A 22,176-nucleotide genomic window follows, 5' to 3' on the forward strand; every position below is an offset into this window, starting at 1 on the left:
AAGCTCAATTGATCTACTAAGAAGTATATTTTGTACCGACGATTATTTTGAATTCCTCTGTTAAATCACCAAATTATCTTTATTAGTTGCTTAAGTCTTTTATTATTAATGAGTCTAGTAATAAATTGAAGTAATATCAGAAAACTTCGTTTTGAGAACGGAACTGTTATCAAAATAATTAGTATCATATCATCTCTAAATATAACTGTCATTCTTCAACTTTTGTGACATAGTGAAATTGTTTGAACATTTTTCTACTATATTTTCAATTTAATGTAAAACCAGTATAATTTAAGTTTGTGATAGTTATATTCGTGTTGACTGACCAGAGTCCACGGATAATATATTTCAAGAAATATTCCATTATAAGAAACGTAAGTTAAAAGAATTATAGACCAACACCCTTCTGCAGAATATATATTTAAAATGACTGAACAACATAGATTTGGGAATATCATAGCACCTATAACGTGTCATGCTTGGAATAAGGATAAAACACGTAAGAACTTGAATATTTTTTAATGTATTTGTGACTCATATTTCCTGTTATAATTGTCATCAGTGATAAGAATGTCTCATTATAGAAATCGCTCTGTCTCCAAACAATCACGAGGTACATATATATAAAAGAAACGGAGCCGAATGGAAACTTTTAGATACTCTGAATCAACATGATTTGAGAGTAATGGGAATAGATTGGGCTCCAAACACAAATCGAATAGTAACATGTGCGGCAGATCGTAACGCTTACGTTTGGACCCAAGATAAAGATGATAAATGGAAACCTACTTTGGTATTATTGAGAATAAATAGAGCCGCAACATGCGTAAAATGGTCACCAGATGAAAATAAATTCGCAGTTGGTTCTGGAGCTCGTTTAATATCTGTTTGTTATTTCGAATCCGAGAATGACTGGTGGGTTTCTAAGCATATTAAAAAGCCTATTAGATCAACTGTCACCTGCTTGGATTGGCATCCAAACAATGTGCTTCTTGCAGCTGGTTCTTCTGATTTTAAAGTCAGAGTATTTTCAGCTTACATCAAAGATATCGAAAAGACTCCTGAAGCAACTGTTTGGGGGTCAAAAATGCCGTTTGGGCAGTTAATGATGGAATTTATAAATTCTAACGTTGGTGGTGGATGGATTCATAGCCTTAGTTTTTCTCCCGATGGTAACAAGATTTGTTGGGTAAGAATTTTATTATTCAAATATTTAAAGTCTAAAATATCTATTAATATATTGATAATTACTTATAAGACTTGAATTACAGTTCTTAACTATATTTATAATAATGTAAAATTTACCAAAATTAATCAAGTTTGTTCAAAAAACATTCCTCAAATTATTAATTACAATTTTCAACATTTTCGAAGCAAAAATCTTCATTTTCAATACTTCTGTTTATATTTTTGGCATTGGCAACAATATTTTTGACTCTACTGACACTTTTGAGGTAAAATTTCCACTATTGAACTTATTTAATAGATAGTGTTCATAAAATATTGGAAAAAACTGATATAATTAATTCAAGGGTGGTGAAAGTTGACTCTTAAGACAACAGTTGCTAAAAGGGCTTTAAACGTTGCATGTAACATCTGGATAGGTAATGGGGATTGATCCACCCCTTAAAGAAGTTCTAGAAAGCCTTTTTTGTGCTATACCCTCAAGGGGTGTACAGCCTCATCTTAAAACATTGTAAAAACTGATATAATGAACTTAAGGGTGGTCAAAGTTGACTTTCAAGACAAATTTATTGCTGAAAAGATGATTTGTGTCAACTGGTATATTGAAATATGGAAAAAAGATGCTAACGGGCTTTGAGGCTGCATATAACATCTGGATTGACAATGTGGATTGATCCACCCTTTAAAGAAGTTCTAGAAACATTTTTTTGGACCTTGTAGTAAATTTTTTGTTCTTCAAAATCGCTTGCTTTTTTTTGAGTTCACATTCTCTTCAATAGCCTATCTACATTGAAGGACATAAAGGCTAACATGGGAGTGTAAAGAAACTTTAAATGCAATAGCTAATAGATACAAAGTTACCATAATTTGGTTACCAGTCCACCAGGATATAACAGGCAATGAGGAAGTGGAAAGCCTTGCCAAAAAAAGGCAATAACTCCATATTTTGGACCAAAACCCCGCAGTTGTCACATTAATAATAAAATGAAAGGATTGCTAAAGGATCAGATGGAGAAACCTCCAGTCATTAGAAAATTCAAAAGATTTATAATCATATCGATTGGGAAGTCTGGGAACTTCTCAAGATGTCCAGGAACGGCAATAAACTCATGATAGATCTTCTACCACGTCATATACCACATTAAGGACGACAACTGCAGATACTGGGAGGAAACTATAAAGATAGTAGATCCATTGCAACAAAAGGTGTAAGTACCTCGAAGGAAAACCATCCAGTTTGTTGCAACAATTTTTGTATCATCTACAGAGACCCCGTCTCTCTATTATAGCCTTGGTTTCCCTCTACCTCTGACCATACACGTTGATATGGTCTTAAAGTCATTTTTTCTGAGGACGTTTTTGTCATGGTCCAGGATTCCCAGCCAATGTTGAAACTGCTACAATTAACGTCATTATACTTTATACCCAAATCAGGTACCTTTATAAGGCGTTGGTTTAGTACAAACTGTTCAAATTCGAACTCTTGGAGCGGTATTAGAGTCTCGTCTTAATTTTAGGTGGCCCATGATTCTTCAGTGAACTTTGCGGATGCAAGTAAGGGTAACGTCGTTCAAAAGATTCGTACTGAATTTCTACCCTTCTTAAGTTGTACTTGGATAACAAATAAATCAGTAGTGGCCGCTGGTCACAGTTGTATACCGATCGTTTATGGGCTTAAAAATGACGATCGGTTTGGTTTCGTCGCAAAATTGGATACGTCTTTGAAAAAGGAAAGCGGAGGATTGTCCGCTATGCGAATGTTCCATTCTTTAGATAAACAGGTCAGTTTGATGATTAGTGGATTCGAATATTTTCACGAAATCATATTTTCAGGCTAGAACTGAAACTTCCGATACCAATTTGGATTCGATCCATCAAAATGCCATAACTTGTGTATGTATATACATGGGGGATAAAGAAAAAACATTAAAAATCTCCACTTCAGGAGCTGATGGGCTATTAGTTATTTGGGATTTGAATTTGCTGGAAAGATCGCTACAAAATTTGAAAATCGCTTGAAATCAAACGATTTTTCCAATTATTTTATTAATATAGTTTTAATGGGTTGTAAAATAAATAAAAACAATCCTGTTATTACTTATTTCAACCTCTCCGAAAATAAATAAAAAATTGTGTTATTACTTATTTCCCCCTGTATAAATAAACTAGCTTTCCTTTATTAATTCCCTGAATCTTATAATCCTAATCTTTCTGAAGTAAAACTAACCTCACTTTTACAAAAAAGTCAAAAAGTCGATTCATGGTTGCCGTTTGATCTCACCGTCAGCGTTTGGTGACCTTTAACTCACGACTTTTTCCTATGAAAGTGACTTTTAACACGTGGAGACTCTCTTGAAACGGACTATTATCAAGGGCAAGGACTTTCCTCAAATAATAGGGCGACCTACTTAACCAAATCCGTCAAACTGTCTTCTGACGTCACAATTTGCACAACATTACCTCACTTTATAGTAAAATGTGAACAAGATAATAAATAATGTGGTTTCTTTCATGTTAACCTCACTTTAGATGCGCGAATAAAGTGTGATTTGCTTCTTGAGTCTGAAAAAAAATTTTAAGCACATTAGAAAAGGACCTAAAAGATTGAACAAATGACGATTCTTGTCAATGTCGCTAAGGTAGAATCATTCATAGAATGTCTTGCTGAAATTCGTGACGTCAGGAAATTGGATGGTGTGAGGTTGATAGAAATAAACTGTCCTAGGACCGAATGCATGTCTTTGATTAATTCGGCTTCATATTATTTGACAGATATACGTACGTCTTGGATTAATATTTATGACGTACATGATTTGACAGCTGGAAAAAAATATCTCAATGCTGGTTGGTAATTATTTCACTTTTAATTAATCGAAGCTAATTATTATTAAATAATAATCCCTTATGTTTTTATGAATAGGAATCAGTTAAGTAGGTAGTGAGAAAAAACATTTTCGCCACTGAAACGAGCTAAGAGCAGTTGTTTATGGTAGTACCTGAGAAGTTAGCTGTTTATAAGAACAAATAGATGAAGTTAGTTTTAAAAAATTCACTGTAAATATAACAAAAACATCAAAATGAGAAAAGAACGATCTAAAAATGGAATAAAAGAAATAGGACTACGTCAAAAACGGGATTATACTGACAATGTTGCCAAATTGGTGCTAATGAAGGTAGATGTGGTATTTTCCATATGTCAAGTGTCACAAAAATATTCAACTTATTCATTGAAAAAACGCGGTTTTAGAAAATTAAGTTCTTAAATTTACTGTAAATACAATAAAAAACATCAAAATAGAAAAATAACGGTATAAAAATGAAATAGACTTCGTCAAAAACGTCAACCTCGAAATTCCCTTCGAATCGGGCCTTTCAAACCACGTGATTTTGTATGACGTAGTTGTCAATATATACAATAATAATGGGGGGCGTTTTTTATTATTATTTTGAGTTTTCTCTGTAGTTTTTTTGCAGAAAATGTATTACAAAGAATGTCAAGCTACCATTTATTTCCATTTTCATATTTATTTCCAAGTCGAAATGTCAATATTGTGAATTAATAATATATTGCATTGGTTATCTAGTCTCTCAACTGATTTTTTTTAACAATAACTTTACAAAAATAACTAACACTAAATAATCTTGTTTTTTCACAAACGCCATATTTGAAACTATTGTCAGGGCGTTGAAATGCTTGATTAAGCTCTCCCGATTCTTCAATTCCCATTGACGCGACACGATTGGTCGATAATCATCGATAGTCTCATGTATCGATTACAATCGATTGATTTTCGTACTATCGATAGTTATTCGTGAAATCTTTAACGTCATCGTGTCTTTGTCGTTAAAATTTCTTTATTAAACTAAGTAATATGTGGTATTTGTCTTCATTTAATTAAATTCAATAGATTTACCTCTGTTAAAGTATCTTAGTCGTTTTTACCTTATTCTTTTCGAAAAATATAACTATTGCCTTTGTATCTTCAATATTTAAACGAAAACTTAGCTTACTAATTTCATTTTTAGTTTGTTATATTTTATATAAACCGCATCGCCGATTCAATATTGCGGTCAACATTACGACAACATAAAGACTTTAATGCACCTCTACAAAAGCAAAATTAACTTTGGGTATTTCATTAAAACTATAAACAACCCTCTTTTGAATGGAATCTTCAACACGTTAATTGCCGAAGGTTCATATGTGGACGACCATTACACTTCGTAACGTTCTGTGTGAAATTATTTGTTCTATGGTGGTAATATCACAAACAATTGATTTGTAAATATGTCTCGATTATTTTGATTTAGTTAACCATTAAATTACGTATTTAACTCCCCATTTTCATGTTCTCGCTAATTTAAAACATTATTCACCCCTTCTAAGGGTAATGAAATTTCCAGGTGTTAGATTCAGGTTGATTTAAGTTAACGAAGGGACCTCGAAACCCTAGGAATCTGTGACTTATGGTCTATTAACCTGGTAGATCGTTCATTTGAACATTCATAATGACGCTTGGTGTTTGAGGAGGTACGGTTAAGGGATGATATCAACCCATTCCCTATTTCTCTAGCAGCGGTGATCCAGGAAAAGTTACGATAGTAGACGAAAACTGAATTACGTAAATTGTAATCATACCAACAATTAGAATTTGGATATTTATAACGATAGCTTGACATTTTGATTAATTAAATAGAATTTCGAGAGGAAAATTCATTCTTTTAACGATTTCTGTAAATTATTCACGGTTTGGTTACTCGGATCTACATCTCTCGAAGTCTATATCAATACAAATTGTTAGAAAAAAATTTGCTTTGCTTCTAGAACTTATTGAAACTTCAATTAATTGTACATTAAATTTTCCGATGGCATTTTCCTTGTCTACTGTGTTTCTAATGTGGTTTATTGCAGACGAATTTACATTTCCCCTAGAGCAAATAGACACAGCCCTCTTTCGAACCCAACTCGGCAACATCAAAGTAATACTTGGAACGTTGCCTTTGTTAATGAATCTAACCTCAAAATTATCCTCCACTGGTCATTTTCAATAGATAGAACTAATAACGTCGATAAACATAATTATAAACAACAATTTATATAACTCGGAACGAATATTGTACAGAAATTTATTTTATACGTTTTTTATAATAAATACAATCGGTATTGAAATTAAATTAATAAACGTCAAACTATAGTTCGTTACTACTCATCTCGAAATTATATTATCGATATAAAATTAATTTTCGCTTTTGCAAGTTTTTTTTGTATATTATATTATTCATTCAGAACAAAATTGATTCAAATTTGAATTAAGCGCCATTTAGACCAACGATTAGTCCCTCTTCAATTACACAATTTGAGCACCCAATCGAACACCGTTGCTTTTCCCCTCACCCCTCAAACACCATATAAATGTTTGAGTTCCTTGAGCTTAAAAAAATTTTTTTTGATTCCTTAGATCTTTTCATATGTTTATTTTCTTGATTTTACGTCTTTTCTGATTTAAAATTAGTTTCGTCTATAATTTTCAATTCAATCAAAATTTGACGTTTCAAAATGGCGGAAAGAAGTCGAAACGTCAAATTTTCATCCATTTTTAGAAAATTATAAAAGAAACTAATTTTAAATAAGAAAAAACCTAAAATCGAGAACATTTAGAAGCATATAGTTGAAAATATAGTTCCAAAGAAGTGTTCGGACACGGTAACAATTAATTTGTGACATGTTTTCAAATTTGACACTTGACACAAAACTTACCAATTGATTTTTGTGTACTAAGCCCATGAGCCTCGAACCCATTCGCTTCACGCCCAAAGTGCTCAATAAATTTGAAGCAACTTTTGATACATCTCGTAGATCAACATCATTTCGTCTTAATTTCAGTAATTTTCAATTTTCCTCGGTCATTTCAATAGTTTTTCACAAATTATTACCTATTTCTAAATATCAACAAGCAACTACGTCATGAACATAACCTCGAAATGCGAAACTTCGATCATCTTTTTCTTCTGTAACTGTTTTCCCTCGCCACACACCTTTCCATATATTTTTTCCATTGATCGAAGCAGTGCTGGAAGTCTTGTTTGGTGAGTGCCTTTAAGAGTTCTGCAGTTTTTTGCTTTACCGCTTCCATCGACTCAAATCGGGTCCCTTTCAAAGCAGATTGGAAAAAAAAATCGCACGGTGCTGAATCCGGTGAGTACGGCGGGTGTTCCAGCACAGATAGCGCGTTATGGGCAGGAGTGTTGTCCTAGTGCAGAATCCACGAGAAATAACTGACAAATAGTAAGTCTGGTTCACAGTCTGACCCTCTGGAACCCATTCAGTCATCACAATACCGTTACTGTCGGTGAAAACGATCAACATTGCCTTGAATTTTGATTTGGACATCGTTGCTTTTTTGATTCTGGGCGATTCAGGAGTCTACGCATCGATTGTCGCTTTGTTTCAACATTATATTGAAAAATCCACGTTTCGTCGCAAGTTAAAACGTTTTTTATCAGTCAGGGGTATTTTTCTAACCTTTCAAGGAAATCTGAGGAATCGAAACAGTTTCAGTTATTTCCAAAATTTAAGATGTAAACTTCTTTATTGGATTGCCAGAATAAATTCAAAAAAGAAAAACTTTTTCAGAATGATCTTTATTTTTTGTTGTGTTTACATCTGTCTGACAAAAATCTCGGTCAGTGTTACCAACATAAACTCTCAAGATTCCCTTTCTAGAGCGCGAAATTCGAATTAAAATATAAAAATGCTTGCAAAGAGGACAAAATTTATTTGTATACTAACTATATTGTTATTTAAGTGCGTGTTCTATTTGGAAAATGAGTGAATAACACGCATATTCGCTTTTTTTTATACGACGTACTTAATCTTCATTTGAGGGTTTTTACTTCTTTCCGGAAGTCGTATTATAGTTCACTTTGTATACGCCCAGGGACTCGTAACTTTCTTAGATGTTTGTATTTTTCTAACAAGGATAAGAAATATATGTTCGTCCCTAATGATCCTTAAAAATAATTCGCAGATGATATCACGAAAGGTTTTACGACAAAAAAATAATAAAATAACAAGATATCATCTATTCAGTTATAAAATGGCGGAATTCCCTGGTTTTTAATCGGAAATAATTAATGAATTGATTAATTTTTTCTTAATTATAAATTTCCAGCTAATTCTTCTTCTTTTTTAAATCTATTTCGTACTTGTTTTTGAATCAGCTCTGTGTAAATTTGACGGATACCAACTGCTCGTCTCAATATGTTAATTTGCTAGATTAGGAGTTTAAGAGACTGATTTTTTATAGTTTCGTAGCAAAAGCTTTTTACTTATTTCTGTACAAAAATATTTTTTCGTTAATATATTCAATAATTGAAATTAGGCAACTTGAAATACTACACACTGTAACGTATGTTGCGTATCTATTAGTACCGGTTATTGAATGACATTTATTCGAAATCAATTCGTGATTTGACATATAACGGACTTTGTGACAGCAATTGATCACTTTATATATATATATATATATATATATATATATATATATATATATATATATACATGGTACATCGAAAAGCAGAAATAGAAGATTTAATATTCTCTTGTGGTAAATTTATATAGGTAGGCATGCAATATTAATTAAGTTGTTGAATTTCCAAGTATGTTTTGTATAATATACGTACCTCAAAGTATATTTCACAATCTAGAATTTGTCTATGTTGCTCGAGGCGTCAAAGAAACCGCTACAAAGGCGCTGGCTTCTGTACGTTATTGTGGACAAAAAGACGAAAAAAAATAATGTTCGGTTTTGTGTACAAAGGTGTTTTTTTTTTCACTTTCAATTCAAGTTATTTCGTTTTAAAGTGAAAATAAAAATATTGTTGACACTATACAAGTGGTTTTAGAAAGAGAATACGAAATTTAGGTAGTAATAAAGTTATAATGTAACTGAGATACGAGGGTTGTTCGTAAATTAACATAGTTCACAACGAATTTTGCTAAACGTTGTCGAATTCACGCGTGTAATGGAAATATGGCTTTTCCAAAGGTCTAGTTGAAAATATTATTACAAAAAAAAATGAATTGCGTAACGACATTATCCTTTATGAAGATGAACTTGATATTTTGGTATTAGAATGGTAAAACATTATACACAACGTTTTCTAATTCATCCTCAACTTCTACAAATTATTGTTATAACGTTTTCAACTCCGAATTATATATAATTCAAATAATTATCGAGCAACAAGTTCTGGATGACTATTTATTGGTTGTTTCAAGTACATCAGACGACAATACATTTTTAAAATGGTTTTTTTTCACATACCACGTATGAAAATCTGGAGCTAATTCGACTGTAGAAACAGAAAAAAAAGTAGGCCGCCAATTAATAACAAAGAACTTGATATTTCTTTGAAAAATAGCACAATAGATGAATTTCAACAAAGGGAACTTGCCTCTCGTTACATTGATTTTTCAAAAGAACTCGTTCTTGTTGATGATTTAAAAGAAGCAGAAAAGGTTTTTTGACGAATCGTGGAAAAAAAAAGACTTACGAAACTGTATATTTCGTACCAAAGAGTTTTTTGTTCTTTTTTTATTCATTTTCTTACTCGACTACGAAAATATTCATATTGTAGCTTCTTATTTTTCTCCTTCTTACCTATTAATTCAAATAGATAAGAATCGAAATAAATTCTGTAGATTATTAAATACGAGGACGGTCCTAGAAGTACTTGGCCTGACGTAGAGATGGCGGTAATTGCTTGATAAATACTACAATCTATGAAACATATATTTTCGCGTCAAAGACCATCTCAAAACTACAATTACAATTTTTCAAATCACGATAACTCAAAAATGACGTATTCTAGAAAAAAAGTGTCATGTCTATTTTTGTAAATAATTTCATGATGCATAATTTTAATCTGAATCATTTTTTGATAACTTTTTAGACATGGGAACTCAACTAATATTGAGAGATATGGAAACACACATTTTCTTATATGTACATTTCATCATTTTATCAATTCCTTCATTTCTATTCACTCAAATTTCTTTTTTGTTTAACGATGTTGAACACTTTGATTTTTTCGATACAATACATTAAATGCCAATTAAAAGTAAAAGGTAAATTCGCCGTTATTTCATTATCGAAGCGGAAAACTGGCCTCGACTTTCAATTCCACAAATACCCTCGGGGATACGATGGAAAATCCTTTGATATACGAATGGGGATATGAAAAACATATCGACAGATGATTTTTTTTCTTTATTTTTGACGTAGAAACAAAGATTTTCACTCCAGTTAAATATCCGAAGAACGTAACGGTTAATATTTACATTTCATTACAGTACGAGGACGGTCCTAAAGTACTCAGTCCAACAAAGAAAACACAAAAATTTTGGAACAAAGATTTTTGTTCAACACCTCAAATGCGGCAGTTTTTGCTTGATTCCTTTGCTTGAAAGTTGCAATAAGTTCGCATAATAATAGCCGTTGATAGTTTTTCCCTTTTCAAAAAAAACAAATGGAAATTATCCCAAAAAATCGACGCCTGCGTGTAGAACTTTTTTCTTTTGTTTCTGGTATGAAGTATTCGATCCATGGTTGTGAAACAGCGCAAAAATAATGCTTCCATTCTGTGAAACATTGCCAAAGACTCGATGGAAACATCTTCAAGATTCTGTTTTCGTTCCATTGCGAGCAAACCCTGTAACCATCTTGCGCATAGCGATGTATCGCGATTTTTGAAATACCTACTCAAGCATTTTCAGACGACGATCATCCAGTGGATTTTCTTGCTGGTTTTCGCAGGTCGTACGTTCCATATTTCCAAATTCACTGAAAACGTTTACTATTGATGCTAAATCAGACCTCGTATACTAGTAGCCGTTCCATAACGTTTTGTCATAATACAACAAACAATACGAATTTTTGAATAATGTATCACTACATGTTTAAACAATAATATTTGTTGAATGCCACGTTATGAATCATTTTTTTGTTATTCACAATCGAATAAATGGAATTTAAAAACAAAATTCCAATGAAATTGCGTTTCTCTAGCCAGTTTTTTCGAGAATATTTTGATGTAAGAGGTAATTCAATTGGCGCAGTCTATAGGATAGAAAAATATGCATAAATAAATACAGATTTCTATTGTAACAAATAATATTTTATGAAAGATTTCCGATATTCAAATACTGAATACCGAAGTATGTTTTTATAGTGTCATTTATATGAATTTTTATCAAAAACTTCCTTTTTTTTGGGTAGCCACGTTAGCGAAACCGCCTACTAAGTGATAGTCCATTATTGGAAAAAATTTGCTTTCTCAAAATAAAAATGATAAATGGGTTGGAAAAGATATCAGAATGGAAAATTGTACTAGATATAAATAGATTCGATTTTATAGCCAATAACCTCAGATTACGCAATGATATTTATTTCTTATAAGGGTCTAGAAATGATATTCCTACATAACAAAAAAGCAGATTAGTAACATAACAATAGATAAAAAATATACAAGGTCAAGTCTAAAAGTAATATAGCCACGACACTTAATATAATATTTGGTTTCATTGGTTGATGACACAAAGTCTCGTTCCAATGAATAAACCATTTACTTGGTATTTCAACTAGCTCACCAAGACATCTACCACTTTATTATATGTTGAATTGAAGAATGGTTCCACTAATGGATTAAAAAAAATATGAGGTTGCCGAGTTCCAGGATTCAAAATCAAACTTGTTAGTCTAAAGAAACTATTCTCGGACCAAATATTATAGGAGATTTAGAAGAAGACTTACAGAAATGGTGAGGAGTATAACAAAATGGATACCTCTATGACCAAGAAATACCTGGTGAAACCAAATTGAAGAAGATAGTAGATCCTAGATATAATAGATTGGAAAGCAAAAAGCAATTGTCGGTCTTCTAAGGCTAGTCCAGATAAAACTGATTTTTTGTCGCATTGCTTTGTTTTCCACTATTTCTAGTTCCTATTTTCTTTTTATTTGGCTTTTCGTATCGCTTCGTAAGTGACTTCTTGGATTCCTTTGATCCTAACAAACATTCTATGTATACAAGTTTCTCATTTCTTCCCATCTGTCAAAGAATTTATCTATGGTGATAATTACGAACATTTATGAGCTCAAAAGGAGGTTTGTGTAATTTTTAATAAACAATATCGTGGTAAACACGTTTCACAGTCTACAGTTTTCAAAATTGTATAAAATTTTCGAGAAACTTCGTGAAAAAAGAAAAATACCACCTTCACAAAGTTCAGTTGGTTCAGGAGTTAAATCAAGATGATCATGATAGAAAGCAAAAATTCAATGGATTGATGATGGATATAATGAAGGCAGATTTGCCGTTCATAAAGAAAATACGATAAAACGACGTTTCAGTTAAATGGAACGGTTAACAAACAGATATTTGGGAGCAGATAAAATCCTAATTGGATGTGTGCGGCTCAAACTCAATATCTTAAAAAAGTAAACGTTTGGGCACGGTTAATAGTGAGGTTTATCTAGATTTTTTGATCAACTTTTTACTTCATTCATTATTTGGATGTTAATTATCCAAATGAGGTGGATTGGAAGACGTGGAATGATCGAATGACCGACTAGATTCCCCGATTTGACTCATCTCGATTACTTTTTATGGAGTTGTATAAAATCTAGTACATATATATCAATAGAATAGAAAATATCAATGATTTAAAAATTAGGATAACGGAAGAAATAGTTTCAAAATTTTAGATCTTAAAAATTAATTTTCTCAGTTATTATTCTTATTGCTAAACAGAGGACTAAAATCCCTTTCCTGGTATGTTAGTATAATTCCTCGTATTGTATTATTATGTTAAAAATATGGAGTTTTGTACCATAAGAAATTTAAAAAAAATCCTGTTAATTGAATCCTGTGAGATTAGGAGTTCGCTACGGCGATTGGTTCCGATATTGAGCGAGCGCAATCGCAGGTATTGTTGTTAACACAGAAGAGTGACTAGTCAGTCGTGGAAGCGTCATTAGAAGCGACGCTTGCAACGTCCAGTCGACTGCGCGCCGCGACGTATCATACGCGCGTTTTTTGTTGTTAACAACATTGCACAGCAACCAGGACAATTCGTTGATTTTTTATTGATTTTCGTTGGAAAATTGCAAAATTTGATGATCGTGTTTGTGTTTGTTTTTCGAGGTGAAGGAATTTTTATAAATCTTGAATGGTAAGACACGAATTTCTCGAATTTGTTCAAATCGATTTTTAAAATTCTTTTTGGTAATTTCCAAAAGTACTTTCTGCATTATTTGGAATATGCGGCAAGCAAAAATATGATAGTATGTCGAAAGGACTTTTTACTTAACTGCAAGTCAAAAATGAAAATCATACATCGTGGAGAACCAGCTGGAAATTTAATAAACGAGAACTGATTCGAAATAAATCATAGTTTAGAAAAAACTTTTAACAATAATAAAATTAGAGCAGATTTTACATAAATAATTGAGTTGGATATTGGGCACTAATTTATGAGAATCTAGGTAAGTCACATGTTTAAGGTCTTTTCCGATTGGGCTCATTACCAGATTGTTAGGATGGTTTTTAACTCTTGGAGCATTTTCTGGAATATATTGGGACAAGCTTCTAATAAACCCAAGATCAATAAAAATGAAATTTATTCAAAAGTCTTCACTTTTTGATTGATAGAAGTGAAAACTGTCTATAAATATTTTTTTCCGATACATATATCTCTGAATATATTGTTGTCAGAAAAAATATCAAACTAAAAACCGACGTTTTTAGAAAAATGTGATTTAATTTAACCAAAGACAAAATGGGAATAAATATTTGTTCAATTTTCGCGTACTGAATCTTGGAACAAACTCTATCGAAATAATCCAGTAAAAAATATATGAAAAATTACAAAAATTACATTCTATTTTGAAGACTAGCTGTCAATATCAATTTCTGAAAGATTTTCGCCCAAAAATATGTGAGTTGTAGATCTCATATTATAGTTTTTTTTTGAAAACCTTTTTTGTTCAGACTTTCACGTTCTACAAGTTTGTAATTATTGTCAGAAAAATTGAAATTGATTCAACAGTCTTCACTTTTTGATTGATAGAAGTGAAAACTGTCTATAAATATTTGTTTCCGATACATATATCTCTGAATATATTGTTAGATTACGATTTTTGCTACACGTTGAAGGTAATCGACAGTCACTTTGTTTTGTAACTATCTCGTGAACTGGGAGTGTTGATTTATATTAATATTTGCATTGTTGATATTTAACTGAGGGTAAGGCTTAGTAAATTGTTTAAAACATTAAATAAAAACTCGTCCGGACTAATAATTATGAATATTTTCTCTCTGTGCAGATTCTAAGATGATTTAGACACATTTTGAATTAGCTCGATTCACAAATAGTCCAGGCGTTGAAGCGAAAATCGTTCTACACGCGAAAATGGAAAAAAAAGTCGAAAAAACTCTAAAAATTGGTATTTCGTCGTATAAAAACAAATATTTACAACGTGAAATTTCTCACAAAAAATATATCTACACGTTATTCATAAAAATAGTTCATTTCAGAGATACGTGGTTCTAAAGGGATGATTTTCAATAATGGACTCCTGGTGCGAGAGTTGTTCAAGTTAATTGGGCTGTAACTGTGTGAATTCGTGATTTGAGTAAACTGAAATCAGATTCTCTAAATAATTGTTATAAAGATGAAATTGAAATAAATATTTTCAAAGTGGGAGAAAAGACTAAATCATTTTCGAACTGGAATAAGTGGAGAAGAAGAAAAAAATTACTAGTATAAACCAAAATGACTGAAGATGTGGTAATTTATTAAATCATTTTTATGCAATTATTCGATTATCAACATAAACGACTCGTTCACCATGTGAGAAATCATTACATTTCAAAATAAAACTGGCCTGAGATTAATAATAAGAAATGAAGGCCACTGCGTGAATGAGCAGGTTCTGAAACGCATTGATGAAGTTATAGTTAATAAGTTGGATTTACTAATCTTTTGAGAAGAATTTCCAGAAAAAAAATGTAGAGAAAACTTTGTTATGGAACGTTTTTAGACGCCTATCCTGAAACAGCAGGATCTTGGGACTAGATTAACAGATGACAAGTTTTTCAGGCTCTGCACTTTTACATCAATCACAAAAAACATCGATCAGAAAAAATTATGAAACCAAAAACCAACGTTTTTTGAAAAATGTGATTTAATTTTGCCAAATACGAAATGGGAATGAATATTATATTTAAATTGTTCAATTTTTACCTACTGAATCTTGAAACAAACTCTATCGAAATAATCCAGTAAAAAATATATAAAAAATTAGTAAATCACATTGTAATTTTACGGTCAGCTGTAAATATCAATTTCTGAAAGATTCTCCTTTTAAATCTCGTTTACTTTGAAACTTTTCACCCAAAAAAATATGAATTGTAGATCTAATATTATAGTTTTTTCGAAAAAATATGTAGAAACCTTTTTTGTGTAGATTTTCACGTTCTACAAGTTTGTAATTATACGTTTTATTAAAATTTTCAACCCTTTCCACGTTATTGACAAACTACCAATTTTCCGGGAGTTTTCCACAGTTTCCATAGCCGCTCGCGTGCAGAACAATTATTTTTTCTTAAAATAATTAAAATAACTATAACCCTTGGACTACAACTACACTATTAAATCTAAAATATCGCAGAGAAATAATCCACAAACCACCTACTTGATTTTAATCTAAAATTTCATTTTTTGAAGAATTAGGTTCTGTTTTTTTGCGTATAAATTTGGAAAATTCCAAAATACATCGACCACCATTGTTTTTCAATTAACTATAGATAAGTTCATCCTATTAAAATATTTATGAAAATTAAAAGCAGATATTTACTACAACAACACATCACCTAACAAATTTTTTCTTGACGTTTCGAAAAATCTTTGATACATCTAAAAATACACACGTCCTTCCACGATTCCATTAAAAATCAAACGAACCTTCATTAAGGAAGGTCACAAGTCGAAAAAGGGTCAGATATGCGTCCACTTTAGTTTAATCCATTCCATTCATGCATATTTACTCGGAGAAGATGATTTTTTTCTTTGAAATCTTGATGAACGTATTTACTACGAAATTTGGTGTGAATGTAAGTTCATTAGAATGTTTTTTTTTTCATATACCTTGTCCACAATCAGAATTATTCACAGTACCAACGATAATTACGATTCACTGTTTAAAATCAATATTTTTCAAAATTTATATCTTGCGCACACAAAAGACAATGAAAAGCCCCGCAAAGTATAATAAGGAGGAAGAAATTAGTATTAACGATGATGAAAATAATAAATTAGAGTTTAACATAGAAAGAATAAGGAATAGAGAAATATTTGGATCAAATAAACTACCAGAAAATGAATATTGAACTATTATATTAGGAAAATATATAAGGGAAACCGAAATAATGATGGTAAGGCCAAATATACGAAGATTTGAAAGTACTAGAGGTAGCGAATTTAAAGGAATTAGTGAGAAAAAGAAAACGGTGGATAAAGATGGTACAGAAGGCACAAAACACGTGAAAATTGGATCAAATTATATTTGTGCCTGGCCATAGCTATTAACTACCGACATCACCTTTTTATTGTTGGAAAATCTTTGACCACCAGTCCATTTCTGCAGATATAAGAACAGAAAATAATCAGAGGGGGTTAAATCTAGCGAATCTGGCCATTGCAATAACGGATGTTTGAGCTAGAGCATTATCTTGATGAATCAACACTTTCTTTTTTGCCAAATAGTTTTTCCTTTTACAAGATAGCCGATGAAAATTATCCCAAAAGACATATCAAAGTAGACCTGCATTTAAATTGAGGAATTAATTGGTAGATAACGTTCAATGGGAATATAATCAGAAGGGCTCCAATCTCTTTATAAAACTGTTTCGAAGACTAATCCGATATCCAATTGAATATACAGTTTTATCGTGCATAAAATTAATGGTACTATAATGGATTAAATGATTTTCTCTTTAATGGACTGCAAAATAGATTCTAAAGTTGAATAAAATATTTGGTAATTATTTTTTATTACAATTTACTCAATAAATAAACTTTATTTTTTTTTTAAAAATTGATACGGCTCTGGAAACTTTTGGATTTTGAATTGTTTTCGATTGTGGATCCTGTTGATTTTGTGTCTACGAGTGTGGTCCCTAACCTACAGATGGCGGTATTTGCTATAAAGCACATGTTTCAAGTTTGAAGACGCCATGTTGTTTAATATTTGTTTGGCAGCCATCAATAGCGAAGGTTTTGAGTGAATTTGTAAATATGTGATACAATATTTTGATTTGAAATACTTTTATAACCATGGATGAAACGTGGGTCCATCACTTCACATCTGAAACAAAAGAAAAATCATGGATTTAAAAGGGAGAACTGACTCCAAAGAGAACAAAGACCGTTCCATCTGCAGGAAATGTCATGACGTCGGTTTTTTGGGGTAATTTTCATTGACCACCTTGGAAAAGAACAAAATATGAACGATAAGTATTATACGAACTAATTATAACGTTTGAGCAAAGAAATCAAGTAAAAACGGCCGCATTTGGCTAAGAAGAAATTCTAGAAAAGCACCAGATCCATTATTGGAATGGTCAAAAGTCAAAATTGATGAATTAAAGTTTGACTTGCTACCTTATACATCCTATTGACCAGATTTATCTCCCTAGGCTCTTTTTTTGTTCCTAAACTTGAACAAATGGCTTGGTGGTTAAAGACTTAATCCTCAACAAATGTAACTATGGGAAAAAAATATTTATTTTCACGTGGAAATTATAGAGTTTGTTCTAATTAATTATCGAAGCTAAAGTGATAATTTTCAATCAGAATACAAGCGATTTAAGGTATTTTATAACCTCAAAATTGTATCCCGAGCTTACGGATTTACTCACAACCCAGTAAATTGAAGAAAATGATAAAAGAAGAGGGAGACTTTATAATTCGACATTATATTCAATGTATTAACAGTTAATGATGACTGGCAGATTCGGTTTCCTAAAACGGTTGCTGTATTTTCGATGACATGACAGAACGCCCGGGTTTCAGTTCGAAGTAATTTGTTTCGATTTAAATCCTATTGAAACATTCATTCAGAAGTAACGTAGATTGATGCAGCAACTAGTTATAATTCTACATAATATCAATAATAATACGATTAAAAGTCACTTCGAATATAAAAAGAATGAACGTAATACTTGATGATGGAAATATAGGTAAACTAATATTTTTATCTTCCAAACCAAATCCCACCTAAGCTAACTTAATATCAAAAAGTTTCTACTATTAATATCAACTTTCAAATATGCTGGTTCCACAAAGAACTGCGAGCTGGATCAGTTGGTCTTGCGAAAATCTGGGTGCAGGCTACGAGTGGATGCCCAATCATTTCGATGAGCAGCAATCAAATGACGTACGTCTTTGACCGTTGATAATAGGGGCTTGGAGGCACACATCACTGCCCGCTGTATTGAAAAAATGGAGCTACTCGGTACACAAACAGTTCTAGGAGGAATGGTTCGGCCGGCGCAGGTTTCTGCAGGGGATACCCCAAAATAAGCGAATCTTGATCGCTTAGACATATAAGGCAACGACGCCTGACTGGTCTCAGTTCACCATCTAGTTCATTTTTTATATTGGATTTTTACATATTCACTGAAAACGTTCACTATTGTAGGATCTTCGAACTTGAAACATACGCTGATTGTATACTTTCTAATACATCGCGTACCACCCTGTATAGCTGTCAACTTTAACTGATACATTAGCGGCATTTTAGGCATGATTAAATAGGTGAAATGCTGAACATAAAAGCCGCACAATGTGTTGCCAAATTGGGTAACTGCCAATGTTTTATTAATTTATGGTTTGTTCCCATTGTTGACTTAGTAAATTGCTAGTTCAATGGCGAGGCTATGATTTATAGATGTTGATCTTTAGCTGACCATTTCATTTATCAATAACGATTTTTCTACCATCACATATTCCAGTTTTTTTCATTGTACCAACGCACTTAGACAGCTCTGTAAATACACCATAATTTAACGTAGAAATTGAGACTACAAATACATTTATCACGATTAAAGAATATGGGAAACATGGATGATGGAATAAAAAAGTTAAGGAGATAAGAGGTGAAGAAGAAGGAAGAGAAACGAATCAAACAATAAAAAAATAAGAATGGAATTCATGAATATCTAGTCTAGTCTAGTAATTTCTAGTAAATACATTAGATTACGTTGCTTAGAAATTTATTTTCATAAATAATAAGTAAACCGTAGCGTTCACGTTTTCTTAACCTCACAGAAAAAAATCTATAGGTTTTAAATCGGGACAATCTAGAGGTCAATTTATATCACTTTTCCTGCAGATCAATATAGCAGAAGCTGCCCCATTCTACTGGATCCATGTTTTTTGGTAATTACCATCAAAGTTCTGCAGTTCAAGCACCAGCGTTGGAAAGCTTTTAGTTTACGATGTTAACCAGTATCTTAAAGCTTCAATTTTGACCCCAACTGAATTTTGTACGGTTGCAGTCATAAATCTTTTTGTAAAATACGAAATGATAATGATTTATGCTCGTTAAAGCTCGAGCAGGCTCGTCACGAGCATACCAAATAACTGTCAACGTTTTCGAACGTTGTAGAAGACTTTGGACGTTTGGAAATGGATATAAAGATGAAGTTTCGTTTGGTACATTCATCTACTTCGATATCTACAACAAGATATTGGAAGATCAAAGAATATGAAATGAATAAAAAGAATATGGGAAACATAGATGATGGAATAAAAAAGTTGAGGAGATAAGAGGTGAAGAAGAAGGAAGAGAAACGAAACAAACAATAAAAAAAAAGAATGGAATTCGTGAGAAAATAATTTTTGTTGAAACTAATGTTAATATTTGTTAAACTAATAATATTATTTGTTTCAATTCATTTCAAATATATTATTTGTTTATTTGAAAAAGAAAACTGAAAGAAAATTGAGTGTCTAGTCTAGTAATTTTTGTATCTGTTCTACGAGGGAAGGTTGATTTTGGATGAAAAACCTCTGCAAAATACTTGTTAGTTTTTGCTTTGAATTTTTTGTTTTGATATCCGAACGATTTAGAAAAATAACACGTTATAGGGCAGTTATCGCAATTTAAATAAGGTTTTCCCACAACAAATGAACCTAACCTAATCTAATTTAACCTTACCTAATATAATCTAACCTAATCTAATCTTTCATAAGCTAACCTAATCTTATATTACTTTTTGTTTTAATTTCTGATTTCTTAGATCTTTTGATATATTAAGGCATCTGAAAGTTCTTGATTTTAGGCCTCTTCTGTTTTAAAATTAGTTTTTTTAATAAAAAGTCTTAAAGAAAAGTCTAAACGTCAAATTTTATCTTCCGAAAATTAAATTTTGAAACAGAAGATACCCAAAATCAAGAACATTTAGATGAATTAATCTTGTATCACTTAACCTAACCTAAACTAACTTTATTTGATTCAAAATTACTGTTATTTTTATAATTTAATATTTTTTCTACTTTTTTCTGAAAATTTAGTATGAAAATATTTACATTTCAAATGGGTATTTTTCAAATTTGTGGGTAAGCTGGTTAAAATTGGAAAAATAAGTTTTTATATTCATCAAGTTATAAGAGTTTATCAAAAGTCTATTCCTCTTTTGACTAAAATATATTTTGCTTACGAGGGTGTTAATTTTATACTTGTAACCTAGTAATACTCCAATTTTTTCAACGCTTTTGAAATTTACATTTTTTTCTTGAGGTCTGTAAAGAAGTTTTGTACAAGAATATTATTGATGGGACATTAGTCTCAGCTCAATTTGGCGAGAATTATGTTGATTCTGTTCATTATTATGTACTTTCTTGCCCTGTAACCCTTTTGCCCTTTATCAAGGGGATGATATATTTTGAATCTGATTCGGATTGTCCTTAAACATCGTCGTCAAACACTGCTTTGAAGTGGTCTTCCGTTTACCTTCGGAAGTGAACAAATATGATATTAATATCTACAACTACCCTTTTATTTATATCATGTGACAGTTAATCGAATTCCCATTTGTCTATATAAACGGGTTAATAGCATGAAGCCGAATTATCTATACATCCTCTAATATTTGTTTAAAACAAACTTCCTCTTACTGGTTATTATTTAATCAAAAAGTAAATTGTCTGGACTAACAATTGTTAATGTCTTCAATAAACAAACAGACAATAGCACTTGAGAATTCAATCTAACAGTCGTGCACCTAAAAAAGTCAAAGTTCTTTCGTACCCCCATTGGCGTACAAAACGAGTACGTTTAACATTAATAGAACTATTTATCTCGACGTATTTCAAAAGTTTTATTAAAAAATATCATCATATTAGCACAAATAGGATGAGACGCTGACTATCAAGCTGTTTACATCTAACCAAATCCTGAATTCCTAGTTTTTCTCCAATATCCTGACTTCAAAGGGTTAATCTTTCTTTGTATACGCATATTTGTTTCAAATTTCCCCTAAATTTTCATGCCTCACTCTATTAAATTCTCTTCATCTTGTTCATAGTTCGTTCAATTCTAAGCTAATCTCAAAAGAAAGTTGCTTAGAAATTTATTTTTAGAAATATCATGTGAACCGTAGCATTCACGTTTCCTTAACCTCACAGAAAAAAATCTATAGGTTTTAAATCAGGACAATCTAGAGGTCAATTTATATCACTTTTCCTGCAGATCAATATAGCAGAAGCTGCTCCATTCTACTGGATCCATGTTTTTTGGTTATTACCATCAATGTTCTGCAGTTCAAGCACCAGCGTTGGAAAGCTTTTAGTTTACGATGTTAACCAGTATCTTAAAGCTTCAATTTTGACCCCAACAGAATTTTATACGGTTGCAGTCATAA

General features: G+C 31.7%; 2 protein-coding genes across 5 annotated transcripts in view; both read left to right on the forward strand.

Annotated features, from left to right (window-relative positions):
• The first annotated feature begins 20 nt into the window (after positions 1 to 20).
• LOC130447195 (actin-related protein 2/3 complex subunit 1A) lies at positions 21 to 3,279 on the forward strand. Its single transcript, XM_056783875.1, has 4 exons — positions 21 to 499; positions 585 to 1,189; positions 2,703 to 2,966; positions 3,019 to 3,279. Exons 1-4 carry the CDS (start codon positions 427 to 429, stop codon positions 3,202 to 3,204), a joined length of 1,128 nt encoding a protein of 375 aa, XP_056639853.1. The 5' UTR covers positions 21 to 426; the 3' UTR covers positions 3,205 to 3,279.
• A 9,922-nt stretch (positions 3,280 to 13,201) lies between these two features.
• Positions 13,202 to 22,176, forward strand: part of LOC130447468 (Ig-like and fibronectin type-III domain-containing protein 2) — a 206,141-nt gene continuing 197,166 nt past the window's right edge. The window contains exon 1 of one of the 4 annotated variants that reach the window (XM_056784302.1): positions 13,202 to 13,420. The gene's annotated coding sequence lies outside the window, so the exon portion shown is untranslated. Of the gene's footprint in view, positions 13,421 to 13,455; positions 13,734 to 22,176 lie in introns of those variants that run through there. The other 3 variants (XM_056784299.1, XM_056784303.1, XM_056784300.1) reach the window with 3 other exon arrangements.

The sequence above is a fragment of the Diorhabda sublineata genome, chromosome 8, assembly GCF_026230105.1.
Source record: "Diorhabda sublineata isolate icDioSubl1.1 chromosome 8, icDioSubl1.1, whole genome shotgun sequence".
Taxonomy (NCBI): Eukaryota; Metazoa; Arthropoda; class Insecta; order Coleoptera; family Chrysomelidae; genus Diorhabda; species Diorhabda sublineata.

Coding starts and splice junctions, on each gene's coding strand:
- LOC130447195 (XM_056783875.1), top strand. CDS start 427: ATGACTGAACAACATAGATTTGGGAATATCATAGCACCTATAACGTGT. Junction 500..584: donor TTGGAATAAGGATAAAACAC/GTAAGAACTTGA, acceptor GTCTCATTATAG/AAATCGCTCTGTCTCCAAAC. Junction 2,967..3,018: donor TCCATTCTTTAGATAAACAG/GTCAGTTTGATG, acceptor TCATATTTTCAG/GCTAGAACTGAAACTTCCGA.